Source organism: Otolemur garnettii, unplaced genomic scaffold (genome assembly GCF_000181295.1).
Source record: "Otolemur garnettii isolate 467f Iridium unplaced genomic scaffold, OtoGar3 scaffold00085, whole genome shotgun sequence".
Classification (NCBI taxonomy): domain Eukaryota; kingdom Metazoa; phylum Chordata; class Mammalia; order Primates; family Galagidae; genus Otolemur; species Otolemur garnettii.
In genome coordinates, this window is record NW_003852480.1 from 2743391 (window position 1) to 2762467 (window position 19077).

Genomic DNA, 19077 nt, shown 5'->3' on the forward strand with positions numbered 1-19077 from the left:
GCCACCTTAGGTGTACGTGGCTGGCGCCTTAGCCGGTTGAGCTATAGGCGCTGAGCCTTAAAGACTGTTTTGATTAGTATTTCGTTTATTCCTGGAAGAGAAAGGATGTAATGGAGGAATAAACTCTTCTCACCAGTGAAGAATTAATCTGACCTCAGGTGCCTCTTGATGTGATGTGCTGAGAATGACACATCACCTCTCTGAGATTCCTGCCCCAAACTCAAAACCTGAATCCACTCATGAAGAAACATCACATGAGCCCATGTTGAGAGAGATTCTATAGAACTGGCCTGTACTCTACAAAAAATGTCAGTGTTATAAAAGACCAAAACTGAGGAAATCTTCCAAATTGAAGGAGACTAAAGGGATATGATAACTAAATAATGTAGTTATTATTTAGATTGAATCCTGGATCAGGAAAAAATGCAAAGATCAATTAATAAAATTTGATCATGAACTTTAGATAATATGTCAATACTAAATTTCCTGAATCTTGTCAATTGTGCTGTGGTTATGTGAGAGAATATTCTTGTCCTTAGGAAATACACCCTGAAATATTTAGAAGTAAAGAAAGCTACTTGGGTGTCAGCATGCACCCTGTAGTCCCAGCTGTTTGGGAGGCTGAGGCAGGAGGATCTCTTGAGCCCAGAAGTTGGAGGCTGCAGTGAGCTATGACCACAGCACAGCTCTGTAGCCTAAGTGACAGAGTGAGACTCTATCTCTAAAAAGAGTGGAGGCAGGGGGGAAACATATCTGCAACTTACCCCCAAATAGTGAAAGAGAAATAGAGAAAGAACATTAAAGCAATAAAATTAACAACAGATGGATCTGGGTGAAGAGTACACGAGAAGATTTTTGTACTTGTATTGCAACTTGCTCTGCAAATTTGAAATCAAAATAAGTCTTTTCACAGATTGTTTCTGATACACAAAAATATTTCATTTGGATTTAGTGAATGATAGAGGAAGATATTTGGGAAAATTTAACTCGTGATAGCTCTAATCCTATACAAAATTAGTTCAGTGATAATCCAAGCCCTCTTCCACATACACTGTGATGAATCATTTCATTTGGATTTATCCCAAAATTCAGACCACACAGGAATGTTAGTGGTCAAACTCTTCCCTGTTTTAAATATAAAATATACCCAATGTCAGGACGTACCAAGGAGGGCAACCATGGCTCCCTTAGAGTGTTTCAGATAGACATCAATTGCTGATGAATCAGTTGTCTGGGGACAAAGGGTAAGCAATATTCTAGTGGGCTGGCAAGATTCTTCAGTGGAGCAAGACAACTCTGTGTAGAGAACAGGAGTCTCTGGGTCTGAGCTATGCTATTCCCTTTTCTGTCCAACTGAATAGTGAAATACAGGGTGACTACAAAGTGCATTCTGCTGTGGGATTATGCAAAAAGCTATTATAGAAGAATGATTTGTATGTGGACCTTGAATATATACTTACACATTTCTTGATTCTCATATTAATTCTGCAAAAATATCAGAACAATACAAATATCCCCATTTCACTTATAAAAACCATATATGGATACTTGGGCAACTTGCCCAAGATTCTGTAGATAGTAAAGGGGGAAAACTAGAATGTGAAGTGATATATTCTCACTCTAACCTTATCTGTGAGGGTTCTGAGGGGCTTTAGAGATTCCCCTCCATTTCCCGGTTGAGTGCTTTCTCAGCCAAGGAAGCCAAGGGGATGGCCAGTCCCTGCCGGTAAACCTTGTGCTACATAAGCAATTTTAAGGACTAAACCACACAGAATGGGAATAATAAACATACCCTCTTACCCCCAAGTTAACCTTATGGCAATCCAATATAAATTATAAAATGCTTTGGTAGATTAAAAGGAGCTATACAACTTTTTATTAAATATTAAAAACATTCATTTATCCAAGATGTGGAAACAACCTAAATGCCCATCAGTTCAGGAATGGATTAATGAGCAGTGGTATCTGTATACCATGGAATACTATTCAGCCATAAAAAGATGGAGACTTCACATCTTTTGTATTAATCTGGATGGAGCTGGAACACGTTCTTCTCAGTAAAGTATCACAGCAATGGACAAGCAAGTATCCAGTGTACTCAATCCTAATATAAAGCCAGTAGAAGATCTAAGGACATAGCTACCTAACAAATGAGGAACTCTACCTAACAAATTCAAATATTGTGGTTTGGTTGTTTGTGCCCTCACATTAACCTCAAATTTAAAAAACAAACAAACAAACAAACAAACAAAAAACCTATATGGGGGTGGTGCCTGTGGCTCAAAAGGGTAAGGTGCTGGCTCCATATGCTGGAGGTGATGGGTTCAAACCCAGCCCTGGCCAAAAACTATAAAAAAATTTTAAAAAACCAACAAAATTTAAAAAACAAAAACAAAAACAAAAACCTATATGTTAAAATGACCTGATATTTTTTTTTGAGACTGAGTCTAACTATGTCACCCTCAGTAGAGTGCCGTAGCCTCACAGCTCACAGCAACCTCCAACTCTTGGCCTTAAGTGATTCTCTCGCCTCAGCTTCCCACGTAGCTGGGACTACAGACGCCCACCACAACGCCCAGGTAGTTTTTGGTTCCAGTTGTCATTGTTGTTTAGCAGGCCTGGGCCGGGCTCGAACCGGCCAACCTTGGTACATAAGGCTGGCACCCTAACCCCTGAGTAATGAAGGTGCCGAGCCTGACCTGATTTTTTTTAATGATAATTAATACAAGCAAAAAAATCCTACCTTTTTATGTATTGGCAGCTTTGGCAGCAGTGAAGACTTGGCAGGTCTCCCTGGCAGTGAGTTACTCTCCTTAACAAGCATGGCCCATTTGGAATTTCTCTGGTTGGTATCCTCATAATCACCCACGTGCCAGGCCATAAAAGCACGACTGTATTTTCCTTGCACGTCCAGGACCTGAGGTTTGGGTTGCCTGAAATAGGAAGATATTGGTTGGTTCTTAGATGGAAAAGGCCTAGCAACAAGGCCACCAGTTTTCAGATACTTGAGACCGGTCTGTTTCTCGAGGAATCTGATGTGATTCTAACACTTCATATTTGACTTCTTTTGCAGAAAGTTTTTTTTTTTTTTGAGATGGTGTCTCACTATGTTGCCCATACTTCTTTCAAACGCCTGGGCTCAAGCAGTCTTCCTGCTTCAACCACCTGAGTAGCTGGGACTATAATTGTGCTAATTTTTCTATTTTTTCTATGTTGCTCATGCCAATCTCAAATTCCTGGCCCCAAGTGATATTCCCACCTGGGCCTCTGAACGTGTTACAATTACAGCCATGAGCCGCCATGCCTGACCAATTTCAAGAAACTTTAAAGGGCAGGATAGCTAATGATTAGAATACAGAAAACAGATATTGCTTATAGTTTACATTAGCTAATAGCTTGATTAATGATACATAGGAAAACAATTTCATGCTAATGTGTCACATTTCTTTTTTTTTTTTTTTTTTGAGACAGAGTCTCAAGCTGTCGCCCTGGGTAGAGTGCTGTAGCATCACAGCTCACAGCAACCTCAAACTCTTGGGCTTAAGCCGTTCTCTCATTTCAGCCTCCCAAGTAGCTGGGACTACAGGTGCCCACCACAACACCCAGCATTTTTTTTTTGCAGCTGTCATCGCTTCAGCTGGCCCTGGGCTGGGTTCAAACCCTTCGGCCTCAGTGTACATGGCCAGCACCCTACCCACTGTGCTATGGGTGCTGCCAATGTGTCACATTTCTTTACAATAATGTTTATAAGCAATTATATAGAATAGTTGAGAAAAGAAAAATCAATGCACATATTTAGTTTTCACTTAAGGGCTAAAATATTTTGTAATTCTCCTCTTTAAATTCAGAATGTCTCATGTCCCTGAGTTGTGAATCATGAAATCTCTCCTACAGCGACAAACCCGCTTCCCGTTCTTTTTGTACACAGAGGGCGTGTTTCTCAGTATATACCAATAACAAAAGAGGAACGCAAAACACGCTGAACATCTCTTGTAATTGCAGAGGCCAAATGTGACTTCAGCATCACAACTTCACAGTTCTTCCTTTCTTAAAGCGTTTCTGCATTTTTTGGCACCTTCTGCACATATTTGACCAATCTCCTTGCCTGTCTGTAACAGGTCTCCCAGTATCACTATCATTCCTTCTGTATCGTGCGTGCCCTCCTCACACCACTTGGAATGATACCCTAATCCAGTATACATCTTTTCTCACCTGCTCTGGATCACCACAGTTCCCCAACACGCCATTCTGGAGCCACCATACTCAGCTAATTAAAAAAATATTTTTTATTGTAGAGGTCAAGTCTCACTCTGTTGTCCAAGCTGGTCTGTAACTCCTGGCCTCCTCCTGCCTTCGCCTCCCAACGTGCTAGGATTACAGGCGTAAGCCACCATGTCCAGCCTGCACATTTATTTGCAATTATTATGTCTTGAATAACCTGAACAAGAGCAAAACCCCATCTCTATAAAAAAATAGAAAAATTAACCAGGCATGGTAACATGAACCATAGTCCCAGGTACTCAGGAGGCTGAGGCAGAAGGATCATTTGAGCCCAGGAGTTTCAGGTTGCAGTGGGCTGGCTCGGCACCTGTGGCTCAGGTGGCTAGGGCACCAGCTACATACACCTAGGGTGGCGGGTTCGAATCCAGCCCAGGGCCGCCAAACAACAATGACAGCTGCAACCAAAAAATAGCCAGGTGTTGTGGCGGGCGCCTGTGGTCCCAGCTGCTTGGGAGGTGGAGGCAGGAGACTCGCTTGAGCCCAGGAGTTGGAGGTTGCTGTGAGCTGTGATGCCATGGCACTCTACCCAGGGGGACAGCTTGAGGCTCTGTCTCCCCAGGGGGACAGCTTGAGGCTCTGTCTCAAGGAAAGAAGAAAAAAAAAAAAGAGGTTGCAGTGGGCTATGATGATGCCACTGCACTTTAGCCAGAGCAACAGAGCAAGACTCTGTCTCAAAAAAAAAAAAAAAAATTGTTATGTCTTTCTGATGGACTGACCATTTTGTGGTCCCAAAATGTCCTTTATCACTAGAAATAAATTTTCCCTCAAAGTCTAAATTTTCTGATATTGGAATAACCATTCCAACTTTGGTTACTATACAATATATCCTTTACTTTGATATGTGTCTTTGAGTTTAGAGTAGGTCTTTTAGAGAGATTGTATAGTTGGATCATGATTTTTGGGGGGGCAGTCAATCTGTACCTTTTGATTGGAGAGTTTCACCATTTACATTTAGATATTTATTTCCATGTGTATTACGTCTTTTTTTACATCTTTAGCTCTTCATTACCACTTTCTCTTGTTATAGATATTTCCCAGTATTCCACTTTAATTTCCTGTTTTGTCTTTTACTATATTTTCTTAGTGGTTTGCTTAGGAATTATTATCTTGACTTAAAATAATCCAGTTTCGATTAATACCAACTTAATTTCCACAATACAAAAAACTTGCTTCAATTTTACTGTTTCCCAACAAACACAAGAAAAAATACTCATCATCGCTAATCATCAGAGAAATGCAAATTGAAATCACACTGAGATACAGCTTAACCCCAGGGAGAATGGCATACATCAGAAAGTCCTAAAACAATAGATACTGGCATGGATGTGGAAAGAAAGGAATACTTATACACTGTTGGTAGGACTACAGACGGGTGCAGCCTCTGGGGAAGGTAATATGGAGATTGCTCAAAGAGCAAAAAGTAGACCCACCTTTTCGATCCTTCAACTCCTTTACTAGGTATCTACTCAAAAGAAAAACAGGCATTCTATCATAAACATACTTGCACTGAAATGTTTATAGCAATGCAATTCATAATTGCAAAGATATGGAAATAACCCAAGTGGCCTTCAATGCAGGAATGGATTAAAAAACTGTAATATATGTATACCATGGAATATTACTCAGCCATAGAAAGATGGAGATTATGTATATTTTGCAACAACCTGGATGGAATTGGAGACCATTCTCCTAAGTGAACGAAGAAACAAATACCACATGTATCTGGTACTAAATTGGAACTAGTAGATTAACACCTATACAGTCACATGAGAGAAACACTTAATGAAATTCAAGCAGTGGGGAGAGGGAGAGAAAAGGTTGGGTAAATTCTTATTCAACAGCTACATTGCACAGATACATCGCACACTACTTGGGTATAGGACATACCAATAAATCAGACTTTCACCTTACAAATGCAAATTATGGAATCTGTTTGTACCCCCATATTAATCTAAAATTTTTATATATTTTATTTTATGCAAAATAAAAATCAGAATATGTAATGGCGTATCAATTAAAGTTCTAATATTGAAAAAAATTAACTTCATGTCCTCCTTCCTCCTTGTGCTATTATTATTATTATTATTATTATTTGAGACAGAGACTCAAGCTGGGTAGAGTGCTGTGGAATCACAGCTCACAGCAACCTCCAACTCCTGGGCTCAAGCGAGTCTCCTGCCTCAGCCTTCCAAGTAGCTGGGACCACAGGTGCCCACCACAACGCCCGGCTATTTTTTGGTTGTAGCCATCATTGTTGTTTGGCGGGCCTGGGCTGGATTTGAACCCGCCACCTTAGGTGTATGTGGCTGGCGCCTTAGCCACTTGAGCCATAGGCGCCGAGCCTGTGCTATTATTATTTATGTATTCTTTCACTTAGTTTGGAGACAGAATCTCATTCTGTTGCCCAGGCCAGAGTATCATGGTGTCAGCCTAACTTACAACAACCTCAAACTCTTGGGTTCAAACAATCTTCCTGCCTCAGCCCCTCAAGTAGCTGGAACTATAGGCACCCACCAGGCTCATTTTTTCTTTTCTTTCTTTTTTTTTTTTTTTTTTGCAGTTTTGGTCAGGGCTAGGCTTGAACCTGTCACCACCAGTATATTGGGCCAGCACCCTACTCTTTGAGCCACTTGTGCCACCCTAATTTTTTCTATTTTTAGTAGAGATGGAATCTTGCTCAGGCTGGTCTCAAACTCCTGAGCTCAAGCAACCTTCCAACCTCGGCCCCCCAAAGAGCTGAGATTACAGGCATGAGCCATGATACCCAGCCTGTGCTATTATTTTTATACAATCCACATTTTCCTAAATTATAAACCCATCAAGATAGTCTTATATAATTACTGTTTTTTGCATTTATCTTTTAAATCATACAAGAGAAAAGAGAAACTATAAATTAAAAAAAAAAATTTTTTTTTATATAAGATAGTCTTATATAATTACTGTTTTTTGCATTTATCTTTTAAATCATACAAGAGAAAAGAGAAACTATAAATTAAAAAAAAAAATTTTTTTTTTTTGAGACAGAGCCTCAATCTGTCCCCCTGGGTAGAGTGCTATGGCATTACAGCTCACAGCAACCTCCAACTCTTGGGCTCAAGCGCATCTCCCGCCTCTGCCTCCCAAGTAGCTGGGACCACAGGCGCCCGCCACAACGCCTGGCTATTTTTTTTGGTTGCAGCCATCATTGTTGTTAGGGAGATACCTTGAGGCTCTGTCTCAAAAAAAAAAAACACAAAACGTTTGACTATGTGTCTACATAAGGATCTTTTTAAGGTTATCTTACTTATAGTTTGTTAAACTTCTTGGAGTATAAATTACTATTTTTTAAAATCAAATTGGAGAAGTTTTTGGCTATACTCTTTCTCCCCCTTTCTCCCTACTCTTTTTAGCTAATACCCTTTCTCTCCCTTTCTTTGTCCTCTGCTTCTGAAATTACTATTATGCTACACTGATACACTGGTGTCTCACAGTCTTAGAGGCTCTGTTCTTTTTTATTAATTCTTTTTTCTTTCTGGGGTCATATCAGTTGATAATACCAGTGCAAATCTACCGATTCTTTTTTTTTTTTTTTTTTCTGCAGTTTTTGGCTGGGGCTGGGCTTGAGCCTGCCACCTCCCACATATGGGGTTGGTGCCCTATTCCTTTGAGCCACAGGTGCCGCCCTACCGATTCTTTTTCAAGAGCACAAATCTGGTGAGTTCCTCTAGAAAATTTTTTTGTTATTATAATTTTCAACTCTAGCTTTTTGTTTTTAAGAGTGTTAGGGTAGGTGCCTGTCGTCCAAGCTACTTGGAAGGCTGAGGCAAGAGGATTACTTAAGCCTAGGAATTTGAGGTTGCTGTGAGCTATAACACTAGGCACTCTATCCAGGATGCCAGAGTAAGACTCTGTCTCAAAAAAAAAAAAAAAAAGATTGAATCTTATTACTATGCCCAACCTGGACTCAAACTCCTGGAGGATGCTCTTGTCTCAGCTTTCTGAATAGCTGGCACTCTAGGCAGGTACCACCATACCCAGCTCTATAGACCTTGATGCTGCTGCCACATTTGGTGGTAGCATTGCAGCCATTTATTTAGTGAGTTTCCTGGACTAGTTTAAAGTCTGTTTCATGGCTTGGCGTCTGTGGCTCAAGTGGCTAAGGTGCCAGCCACGTACACCTAAGGTGGCGGGTTCGAATCTAACCCGGGCCCGCCTAACAATGATGGCTGCAACCAAAAAATAGCTGGGCATTGTGGCCGGCACCTGTGGTCCCAGCTACTTGGGAGGCTGAGGCAGGAGACTCTCTTGAGCCCAGGAGCTGGAGGTTGCTGTGAGCTGAGATGCCATGGCACTCTACCCAGGGGGACAGCTTGAGGCTCTGTCTCAAAAAAAATAAAAAATTAAAAAAAAAAATAAAGTCTGTTTCATGTGCTCCCTGATGCTTCTGCTTGGTTAGTTTAATGATCAGCTAATGATTTGCCACAAATTCCTTAAATGCCTTGAACCAATAATACTTGCCTTTGTGTGTCTTGAGGCATATCTTCAATGCTTTTGTAGTTACTGTAATTTTCAACTCTAGCTTTTTTTTAAGAGACGAATTGTAGCCAGGCATTATGGCAGGTACCTTACAACTCTGCCTTACCCTTTCTTTCTTGCTTAAATAGTTTCAAGGTCATCCAAAGGTGAGAGATTAAGTCCTTTTCAGGTCTTTAGATGGCATGCACAGAGCCCTGTACCTATGCACAGCCTCTAGATCCCTAGGACTATATGGACAGCTCATTTCCTGGTTTTTCCCTTTCAGGTTTTTGGTCAGCTTCTCCTTACCCCTACTGTAGCTTGTGTTCCCCTTCCATGATTGCTAAGCTGTTGGTTTTCAGTTACCATAGCTGTGAGTCTGGTGGTTTTCAAGGCTGGCGTGGAACTAGGAAGAGAGGGTTGGGGATAGCACAATTTCAGATGCTGCTAAGATCACTGTTCTGGCCATTTTTCTTTAATAAATGCTCCATGAATTGCTACAAGTGTTTGGTTCATTTTCAGTGTTTTGAAAAAGGTGATTTTGATTATTTTTGCTAGTATTCTTATTTCTTTTTGGAGGGGCATCTCTTTAATCAGCTCTACCATTCCTGAAGTACTTTCCAAATTGAATTATTGTAAAACAAAATGGAAATGATTTAAAGAAGACCATGTGTATACTTTCTCTTTCCACCTCTTCATTTGCCTCCCCCCCCCCCCATACATCCCATTCTGCTTTGGGTTTCCATTGCTTCATTTTAATGGTTCTTACCACAGCCAACAGCAGCTTCCTTTCTATCTTCCAAATCAAATCATCTCTTTTCAAGCTTTCTAATGTCTCCCCAGAAGCATTCATGACATTGTCCTCCTCTTGGAATCTCTTTCCATGGTAACCTTGAAGACCAACACTATTCCTTCTAATGTTATTTTCTCTACATTTCTTTTGGAAGAATATTTTCTTCTTTTTGTTCTCTGACCATCAGTATACTGGGTTCTCTTCGTACAGTACCACCCTCTTCCAGACCAAGGAGTGGCATCTGTATCCCTGGATCTGACACCAGCATGGTGATGTTTGAATTTTTTTTTTTTTTTTTTTTTTTGAGACAGAGCCTCAAGCTGTCCCCCTGGGTAGAGTGCCGTGGCATTACAGCTCACAGCAACCTCCAACTCCTGGGCTCAAGTGAGTCTCCTGCCTCAGCCTCCCAAGTAGCTGGGACCACAGGCGCCCGCCACAACGCCTGGCCATTTTTTGGTTGCAGCCGTCATTGTTGTTTGGCGGGTCCGGGCTGGGGATTCGAACCCGCCACCTTAGGTGTACATGGCTGGCGCCTTAGCCGGTTGAGCTATAGGCGCCGAGCCGATGTTTGAATTTTTTACTTTTAGTTCTACCACATACAAATGCTCAGTTTCTTACTGGATGTAGTGCCAGGATACCTCATAACTAATGATAATACTCCCAGCATTTATAGAGGTTCCAGACACTACACTAGTTGATTTATATGTATGATCTCTAATCTTCATAATAATCCCATATGATAGACGTAATTTCTCACCTTCTGGTGGGGAGGGACAGAGTCTCACTCTGTTGCCCTGGCTAGAGCACAGTGGTATCATTATACCTGTCTACAGCCTCAAACTTTTGAGCTCAAGAGATCCCTCTGGGACCACAGGCATGCACTACCATACCCAGCTAATTTTTTTCTATTTTTAGTAAAGACAGGGTCTCATTCTTGCTCAGGTGGTCTCAAATTCCTGACCTCCAGGGATTCTTCTACCTCAGCCATCCAGAGAGCTAGGATTATAGTCACATCCAACCTCATTTCTCATTTTATTTGCATATCCAAGATCAAACTGGTAAAAAGCAGAAAAGCTCATATTTGAACTCAGAGTTGTTGCATTCCAAAAACATGCAATTACTTTATCTTTAAAATGGGGATAATAGTATAGTATCTAATTGTTACGAGGATTAAATGAGTCAATACCTATAAAGCACTTAAAACAGTATCTGGCCCATAGTAAAAATCTACAGATATCAACTATTTACATTATTATCTAGGATGACACCTCTCATCCCATCTCTCCATCTCCCTATTTCCTCTCTCCACCTCCAACCCCACCCAAACTCTCTACTTCCTGTGTCCCTATTTTGATCAACAACATAGCCGTATACTCCATCACCCAAGAGAGATATAACAGACTTAGCTTGCACTTGCACTTCTGCTTCTCCCTATACATTTAGTTAGTTGCCAAGTCTCACTGAGTCTTTCTAAACTACCTCACCACCCCCAGCTCTCTAAGTCAAGCTCCCATCGTTATTATTGCACCATCACTTCACTTGTCCTTCTCATTGACTCCTCCAGTGCACCATCCATTCATCAAACAATGTCGTGCACCTATCATACGCCAGGTGTTCCTTCTGACACATGGATTTAATCACATCATTTCTCTACTGAAAACTTTTACAATAGTGTGTTGCTTATTAGATTTAAACTCAAAGTCTTCAGTATAGACTACAAAACAGTAAACAATTACGTCCCTGCTGTACTGCAATTCTAGCCTTGCTTCCCCCCAACCCCACGTCCAAACCAATACCCTATGTTTTAGCCATACCAGACAACCAGTTGTTCTCCCAACACATCATGGGAGGCAAATCTTTCTATGCCTTTACTTATGCAATTCCTTATGGCTAGAATCCCTTTCCTGCCTCCACCGCCTCACCTTTTGCTTTCCTGTGAAGCCTTTCAAATGCAGCTGATGTGTTACCTCTCCTACAAAACCCCCTTCCGTGTCTGCCCACTTCCAACTCTGAGATACAATTAGTTCCTTCCTAATCCACGGAACTTAGCTCATACCTATCACACGCAGTGTTGAGTAAAGGGCAGAAACCTTTCCTGACTTTTCTGCATCTTCAGCGTCTAGCAGAATTCCAGGCACATTTTAGTTCTATTTTGTGTGCCTCTATAAAGATGCAAAAAATGTTTTTTCTATCTCCAACGGCAGAGACTGTGACGGCACACAACAGAGGGGCTGGGGCATGGGATTGGTTTTAAATACTAAAGCATGTTGAAATGTTCCTTAAAAACTGTTGGGTTATTTGAAAAGTGACCAAGATTTTCCTAGCAGCCTGAATAGCAGAAAAAGAAAGAAGATAAAATAGACTTTAGTACTCAGTTAAGAAATGACTGGCTGGGCCTCGCTTATGTAACTGTCTAAAACGGATGGGACAAACTGACATTCATTCTGACACTTTTGCCAGAAAAAATACTCTGGGAGGCCACAGGGGGGTCCTGCCGGGGGAGGGAGCTATTGGCCTTCAGTCCTGCCTCTCTTTTATACCTTGAGCTGGGCCCACATGGTAGTCACTTTGGTTCATGACCAAACAATCCAATGAACCCTGATATATTGGCAAAATAAACAGCTTGAATAAATCTGTTTATATAAATTGATCGAAATAGCTGGTTATTCTGGGGAACTGACCACCTGGGCTTCAGTCCTGCCCAGGAACAAACCTTATTCCCCTGGTTGGCCTATTTGACCCACATCTTCTGAGTTCTCTCTGGAGGACTAAAAATAGTTCTAGTGAGTGGTCAAATTACCGTCTTTTTGGATTCCATAGTTAAAGGAAGAAAATTACTGTTTGTTTAAGTTCCAGTGAGTCAGTCTCATATAAACCCCAGGAACAGTCACTCACTTGAGTTTCAAATAGAAAAATTATGTGGAAACTTCCCTTTGGGGACTTCAGCATTTTCCCTGGGGCATCGTAAAGTGAGGTAAGTAACTCGGGTACTTGCCTATGTCTAGCTTGTGAAGAGGCCTGGTGCTGTATCTACACGGTGACCTAAAAGTGGGCCTACCTGTTCTCTCCGATGTTTGCCTTCCCAGAGTGTCCCTGGGAAGCTCTTTCCCTTTCCAAAAGGACTAAAAAAACCTTTGATGGCACATGGAAATGTTTGAGAAACACACGTGGAAACCAGTTGGCAGGATCTGCACTTTCTGGAGAACAAGCCTCCTTTCCCTGTTATTTGCTCTCTGGAACATTTGTAGGAAAACAAGACCTCTGCTCTTTCAACATCTTTTTGTGTGTGTGGTGTAGTCCACACCTGAGGACAGAATCTTATAGGCAATCACATGTGGAACACTAAAGATGTATTTAATCATATTTTCTTTTTCTAAATTGGCTTTCCACGTAGGTGGGGTGGGTGTTACCTCCGACACAGGCATATGTGGTGTGATTTCAGCAACACCAGCTGCCTGAGAAAATTCTCCCTTTTACCCAAACCGCCTCTGGCTTTTTATTCCAGAACTAGAGACAGGCTTCCACCTCACACAGCTGGGGAGAGGCATGATAAGGCATTACTACTACCTGGTCCTTCTCAAGGGAGCGTATTTGGTAGGGTTAGCACCACTAATGGAGCGGAGGAAATTTGGGACACTACAGCCCTGTTTCAGACATAGCATAAGTGAGTGGAGTTTAACCTTCTTGCTTCCACATTGCTCTCTGCACCATAGAATCATACATGGTAGGGCGGTGCCTGTGGCTCAAAAGGGTAGGGCACTGGCTCCATATGCCAGAGGTGGCGGGTTCAAACCCAGCCCTGGCCAAAAAAACAAAAACACCTAAGGTGGCGGGTTCGAATCCAGCCCGGGCCTGCCAAGCAACAATGATGGCTGCAACCAAAAAATAGCCTTGCGTTGTGGTGGGCACCTGTGGTCCCAGCTACTTGGGAGGTGGAGGCAGGAGAATCACTTGAGCCCAGGGGTTGGAGGTTGCTGTGAGCTGCGATGCCATGGCACTCTACCCAGGGTGACAGCTTGAGGCTCTGTCTCAAAAAAAAAAAAAAAAAAAAAAAAGAATCATACATGGTAATGCTATGTCTTGTTTTCAAAACATTGGATCTTAATCCTCCAGAATAACACTTATTTAATCCTGGATCAACAGCTGTCATGGAAATGATTAAAAGCAAGAAGTTATCTTGACTTCTTTTGGGGGGGCAGCTGGGGCTGGGTTTGAACCTGCCACCTCCGGCATATGGGGCCAGCGCCCTACCCTTTTGAGCCACAGGTGCTGCCCTATCTTGATATTTTGTATTTGGACAAATGATATGCAACTGTATTTAGCAGTTACTAACAGAGAAACATTGAAATGTTCATGGAGTTTATCCAAGGTTAGTTGTTGCCCAGGAGATTCTTGGTAAATAGGAAGAGAAAGGGACTTTGACAAAGAAGCCAAGTTTTAGTAGTCAAATCTAAAGGAGGTTACAGAGATTTATCTGGAAGGCATGGGTCATGATTCCTTGTTTTAAGTTCGGTCATCAGTATGGTGGGAAAATTGAGGGTCTCCCTCTGAGCGGTAAAACCCTGTTTAAAGGTCCAAAGCTATGTTCAACAGAATGATTAGGACAATTTGAGGCACTTAGTAGCTTCAAGGATCCAGAAGCTAACTATATATTGCTCCTGTTATTTTATTTAATTTTAATTTTATTTTGAGACAGTCTCATTCTATGCTCTGGGTAGAGTACTGTGGTGTCATAGCTTACAACCTCAAACTCTTGGGCTCAAGCGATCCTCTTGCCTCAGCCTTCTGAGGCGCTGTGACAACAGGTGCCCACCTGGCTAGTTTTCCTATTTTTAGTACAGATGGGATCTCACTTTTGTCAGGCTGGTCTCGAACTTCTAAACTCAGGTGATCCACCCACCTCTGCCTCCTAGAGCACTAGATTTATAGGTGTGAGCCACTGCGTGCAGCTTGCTCCTGTTTTCAGACAAGAAGTGTCTTTTTTTTTTTTTTTTAAGACAGAGCCTCAAGCTATACCCCTAGGTAGAGTGCCGTGGCATCACAGCTCACAGCAACGTCCAACTCCTGGGCTCAAGCAAGTCTCCTACCTCAGCCTTCCAAGTAGCTGGACCACAGGTGCCCGCCATAGCGTCCGGCTATTTTTTGGTTGCAGCCATCATTGTTGTTTTGGTGGGCCGGGCTGGATTCGAACCCCTACCTTAGGTGTATGTGGCTGGCACCTTAGCCACTTGAGCCACAGGCACTGAGCCAGACAAGAAGTGTCTTAGTAGAGACACTGAGCATACACTGAGATGTGTTCTACCACACAGCAGGTCCTCTGGGAAATCACACAGAAAGCTAACACTCTATGTAATATGAACATGTGTCTAAAGGCAAAAATATTAGTATATAAGTAAACAATTCTTTATTTACTGCTGTATCTATCAATGATTGAAATGAGTGCTAAGAGGTTATTTGATGGCAATAAACTTCCAAGGATAAGGATTTGTGATGAAACGTGAAAGATAATGTTTTATAGGCCAGGCGCAGTGGCTCACACTTGTAATCCCAGCACTTTGGGAAGCCAAGGTGGGTGGATCTCCTGAGCTCACAAGTTGGAGACCAGCCTGAGCTAGAGCAAGACTGTCATCTCTAAAAATAGCCGGGCATTGTGGCCAGCGCCTGTAGTCCCAGCTACTTGGAAGGCTGAGGCAAGAGGACTGCTTGAGCTCAAGAGTTTGAGATTGCTATGAGCTATAACACCCCAGCACTCAACCCCAGGGTGACAGAGTGAGATTGTGTCTGAAAAAGAAAAAAAAGAAAAAGATAACGTTTTCAATGTTTTTTTTGTTTTTTTTGTTTTTTTTTTTTGAGACAGAGCCTCAAGCTGTCCCCCTGGGTAGAGTGCCGTGGCATTACAGCTCACAGCAACCTCCAACTCCTGGGCTCAAGCGAGTCTCCTGCCTCCGCCTCCCAAGTAGCTGGGACTACAGGCGCCCGCCACAACGCCCAGCTATTTTTTGGTTGCAGCCGTCATTGTTGTTTGGCGGGTCCGGGCTGGGGATTCGAACCCGCCACCTTAGGTGTACGTGGCTGGCGCCTTAGCCGGTTGAGCTATAGGCGCTGAGCCCGTTTTCAATGTTTTATACCTACTTAACTCTTTTATCCTCATTCAGGAGTTTCCTCCCTCCCAAAATGGCAAAAATACCTATGTTCAGTTTTACATCATTAACAATTCAAAAACAAATTTGTGAAATGTGTCTACATATTTACAGGTACAAATAGGTAAGGATTATTTATAAACAAAACCACATAATCACACTTTAGTAAGAAATCTACATTGTCTCAAGGATAAAAATGAAACCCCATCCCCAGGCGGTGTTTGGGAAAACATCAGAGTAGTCTTCCCTAGTTGCCAGGGTGACTATCTCAAACATATGAACATTGCTTAAACACTAATTTTAAAAGACAGAAAGACAAAACAAATTTTAATCATATTTAGCTTTCCTTTAAGAAGGAAAAGCTCACTGTCTTGGGCTTTCTGCTCTGAGCAAGGCATCAAAAAATCATGCAGTTTTTTGCAAAATTACATGCATTACTTGCTTCAAACTTCAGATTATGACGATTTTGGTTTAATGTATTGCTTTTATTTCATAGAAAACACAGCCACTTCATTAGAAAGGCCAATTAGATATTCTACAACTTTACTAAAGAATTGAAACAAGAAAATTCTCACATTACCCTAAGTGAACACCCCTTTGTTAATTTGACAGATTGTTGTCCCCACGCTCCAGAATGTGAAACAATGATGTCACTAGCGTGTTGCTGGTCGCCCTTATGGGCTCCAGCTGGGCCTATAGTCATATGGGCTACACGCTCCGAATCAAACATGCTGTTTTCCTGAGGATAACACACTGCAAAATGTTACAGCTGCCAGGAGTTTGTCCATGATGTATGGTTACAGAGGTGTTTGATTTCGTTCAGTATTTTTTAATGATTTACATGGAGTGATGATCACTTTAGAATTTCTGGTGCATACAGCCTCAGAAAATACAGCAGCTGTCGAAAGGAGGCATGTTAGATTGCCCAGAGTCACCTACACATATTAGGAGTGTTAAATATAATTCCTGGCTCAGTGCCTGTGGCTCAAGTGGCTAAGGCGCCCGCCACATACACCTAAGGTGGTAGGTGTGAATCCAGCCTAGGCCTGCCAAACAACAATGACGGCTGCAACCAAAAAAATAGCCAGGCATTGTGGCAGGCACCTGTGGTCCCAGCTACTAGGGAGGCAGAGGCAGGAGAGTTGCTTGAGCCCAGGAGTTGGACGTTGCTGTGTGCTGTGATGCTACAGCACTCTACCCAGGGAGATAGCTTGAGGCTCTGTCTCAAAAAACTAAACAAAACAAAATTTTATATATATATATATATATATATGTAATTCCTGATGTTCCCAGAGGTACAGGAGATTTTAGGTAAAACATCCAGGTTGTTTTGCCAATTTCACCAGCCCAGAGCTTCTGAAATACCAAGTCCGGGCCGTTTCTTCATGCTGTTCCTTCTCGGGCATCACTTGCAGAATAGTATTTTTGTATCAGAGAGCAATGTGAGGAAGAAAGAGGACCATGTTTATGTCAGCTGCTTAGTGGGAATCAGGGTAAAAGCTAATTGGGAGATTATAGCAGTACTGACTCGGTTTAGTCAGTACTTTGGGATAAGTGTTATCTATCCAGATGGTAAGGCTTGACCTTCATTAACAAAGGATAAAGTAATCCAATTTATTTTTAGTTACTTTGCGAATTTTAAATATACATAAAAATAGGAAAAATAGTATAAAAATCCCAGTACTGATAAACTTCAAAACTTACACTCATCACTCTCATTGCTATCCTATTTTCTAATCCCACCTCAACTCCGCCAAGACCTCCACCATCTCCTTCTGGTAGGACTCTCAAAAATAGAAAAACTATTTTTCTTAACATAATCATGATGCCATTATTTCTCCTAAAAATTTAATAATTTCACCAAATATTCAGCATCCAAAGTCTAATGTTTCTCATATATGTTATGACTATTTAACTGTTAGAATCACCCAGATAAGTTCTTATCTCTCAGATAAGTTGTAAGTGGTTGATAAGTTTTTGATTCATAGGTTCTATCCTCTTTTTCTTTTTTTTGGCTTCCTTTTCTCTTTCTCCCAAAGCTTGTTGAAAAACTGGGTCATTTGCCCTATAAAATTTCCTACAATATACACACATTTTGTTGTTTTTTTGGTTTTTTTGCAGTTTTTGGCCAGGGCTGGGTTTGAATCCCCCCACCTCTGGCATATGGGACCAGCGCCCTACTCCTTTGAGCCACAGGTGCTGCCCTACACACGTTTTTCTGATAACATCTGCATGATATTATTTAACATTTTCCCCTATCATCTTTCGGTATGCTGGGAGTTGGATTTGAATGATTGATCTGTGCCAGGTGGAGTTTTCAGGGGTGGGTGGGGAACAATTACTGTATATAGTTTACTAGGGCTGCTGTAACCAAGTGGCACAGACAGGGCAGCATAAACAACAGAAATGCATTTTCTCGCAATTCTGGAGGTTACAAGTCTAAGATAAAGTTGTCTGCAGACTTGGTTCCTTTGAGGCCTGTCTCCTGGGCTTGTAGATGGCTTTTTCCTGTGTCTTCACATGGTCTTCTCTTTGGACCTGTCCCTCTCCTAATAAGGACACCTGTCATATTTCCTCTTTTATAATCTTACCATTAGGGTAGGGTTAGGACCCACCAAAATGAGCTCATTTTACCTTAATGCCCTCTTTAAAGGCCCTATATCCATACACGGTCACATTCCAGATGGGTTAGAACTTGACCATAGGAATTCAGGGAGGGACACAATTCAGTCCCTCAGATGCTAACTCTTAGATGGTGGTGTATCCTCCACCAAGAGGCCAAGAGGCACATAATATCTAATCAACTCTTTTTTTTGTTTGATTTGTCAAACTCATCTTTGCAACCAAAGGATGATCAATACCAACATGCATTAATATACTGGGGTTTGCAGAGTGATAAGGTCCTAATTCTGTTTTTTCTTCTTTATTTAGCTGGATTACTTTAATTTTTAAAAAAAGTCATCATATTTTGTTTTAATGTTGGTTAGGTAGTGGTAATTTGCATTGCAAAGGTAGAATTAATGTCTAATTCTTTGCTTTTATCTATCATTTTCAAAATGATAGTTTGGGTCATCAGAATCCTCCAGTGTGACCAGTTTGTTGTGGTTTTGTTTTTTTTGAGACAGAGCCTCAAGCTGTCCCCCTGGGTAGAGTACCGTGGCATTACAGCTCCCAGCAACCTCCAACTCCTGGGCTCAAGCGAGTCTCCTGCCTCCGCCTCCCAAGTAGCTGGGACTATAGGCACCTGCCACAACGCCTGGCTATTTTTTGGTTGCAGCCGTCATTGTTGTTTGGCGGGTCCAGGCTGGGGATTTGAACCCGCCACCTTAGGTGTAGGTGGCTGGCGCCTTAGCCGGTTGAGCTATAGGC

At 41.8% G+C, this 19077-nt stretch overlaps 1 protein-coding gene across 1 annotated transcript in view; it reads right to left on the reverse strand.

Annotated features, from left to right (window-relative positions):
* Positions 1-1651: 1651 nt before the first annotated feature.
* Positions 1652-19077, reverse strand: part of CUNH4orf45 (chromosome unknown C4orf45 homolog) — a 66190-nt gene continuing 48764 nt past the window's right edge. Inside the window, 2 exon segments of the mRNA XM_012808127.1 lie at positions 1652-1738; positions 2744-2933. Of these exon segments, the coding sequence (XP_012663581.1) occupies positions 1652-1738; positions 2744-2933 (277 nt within the window).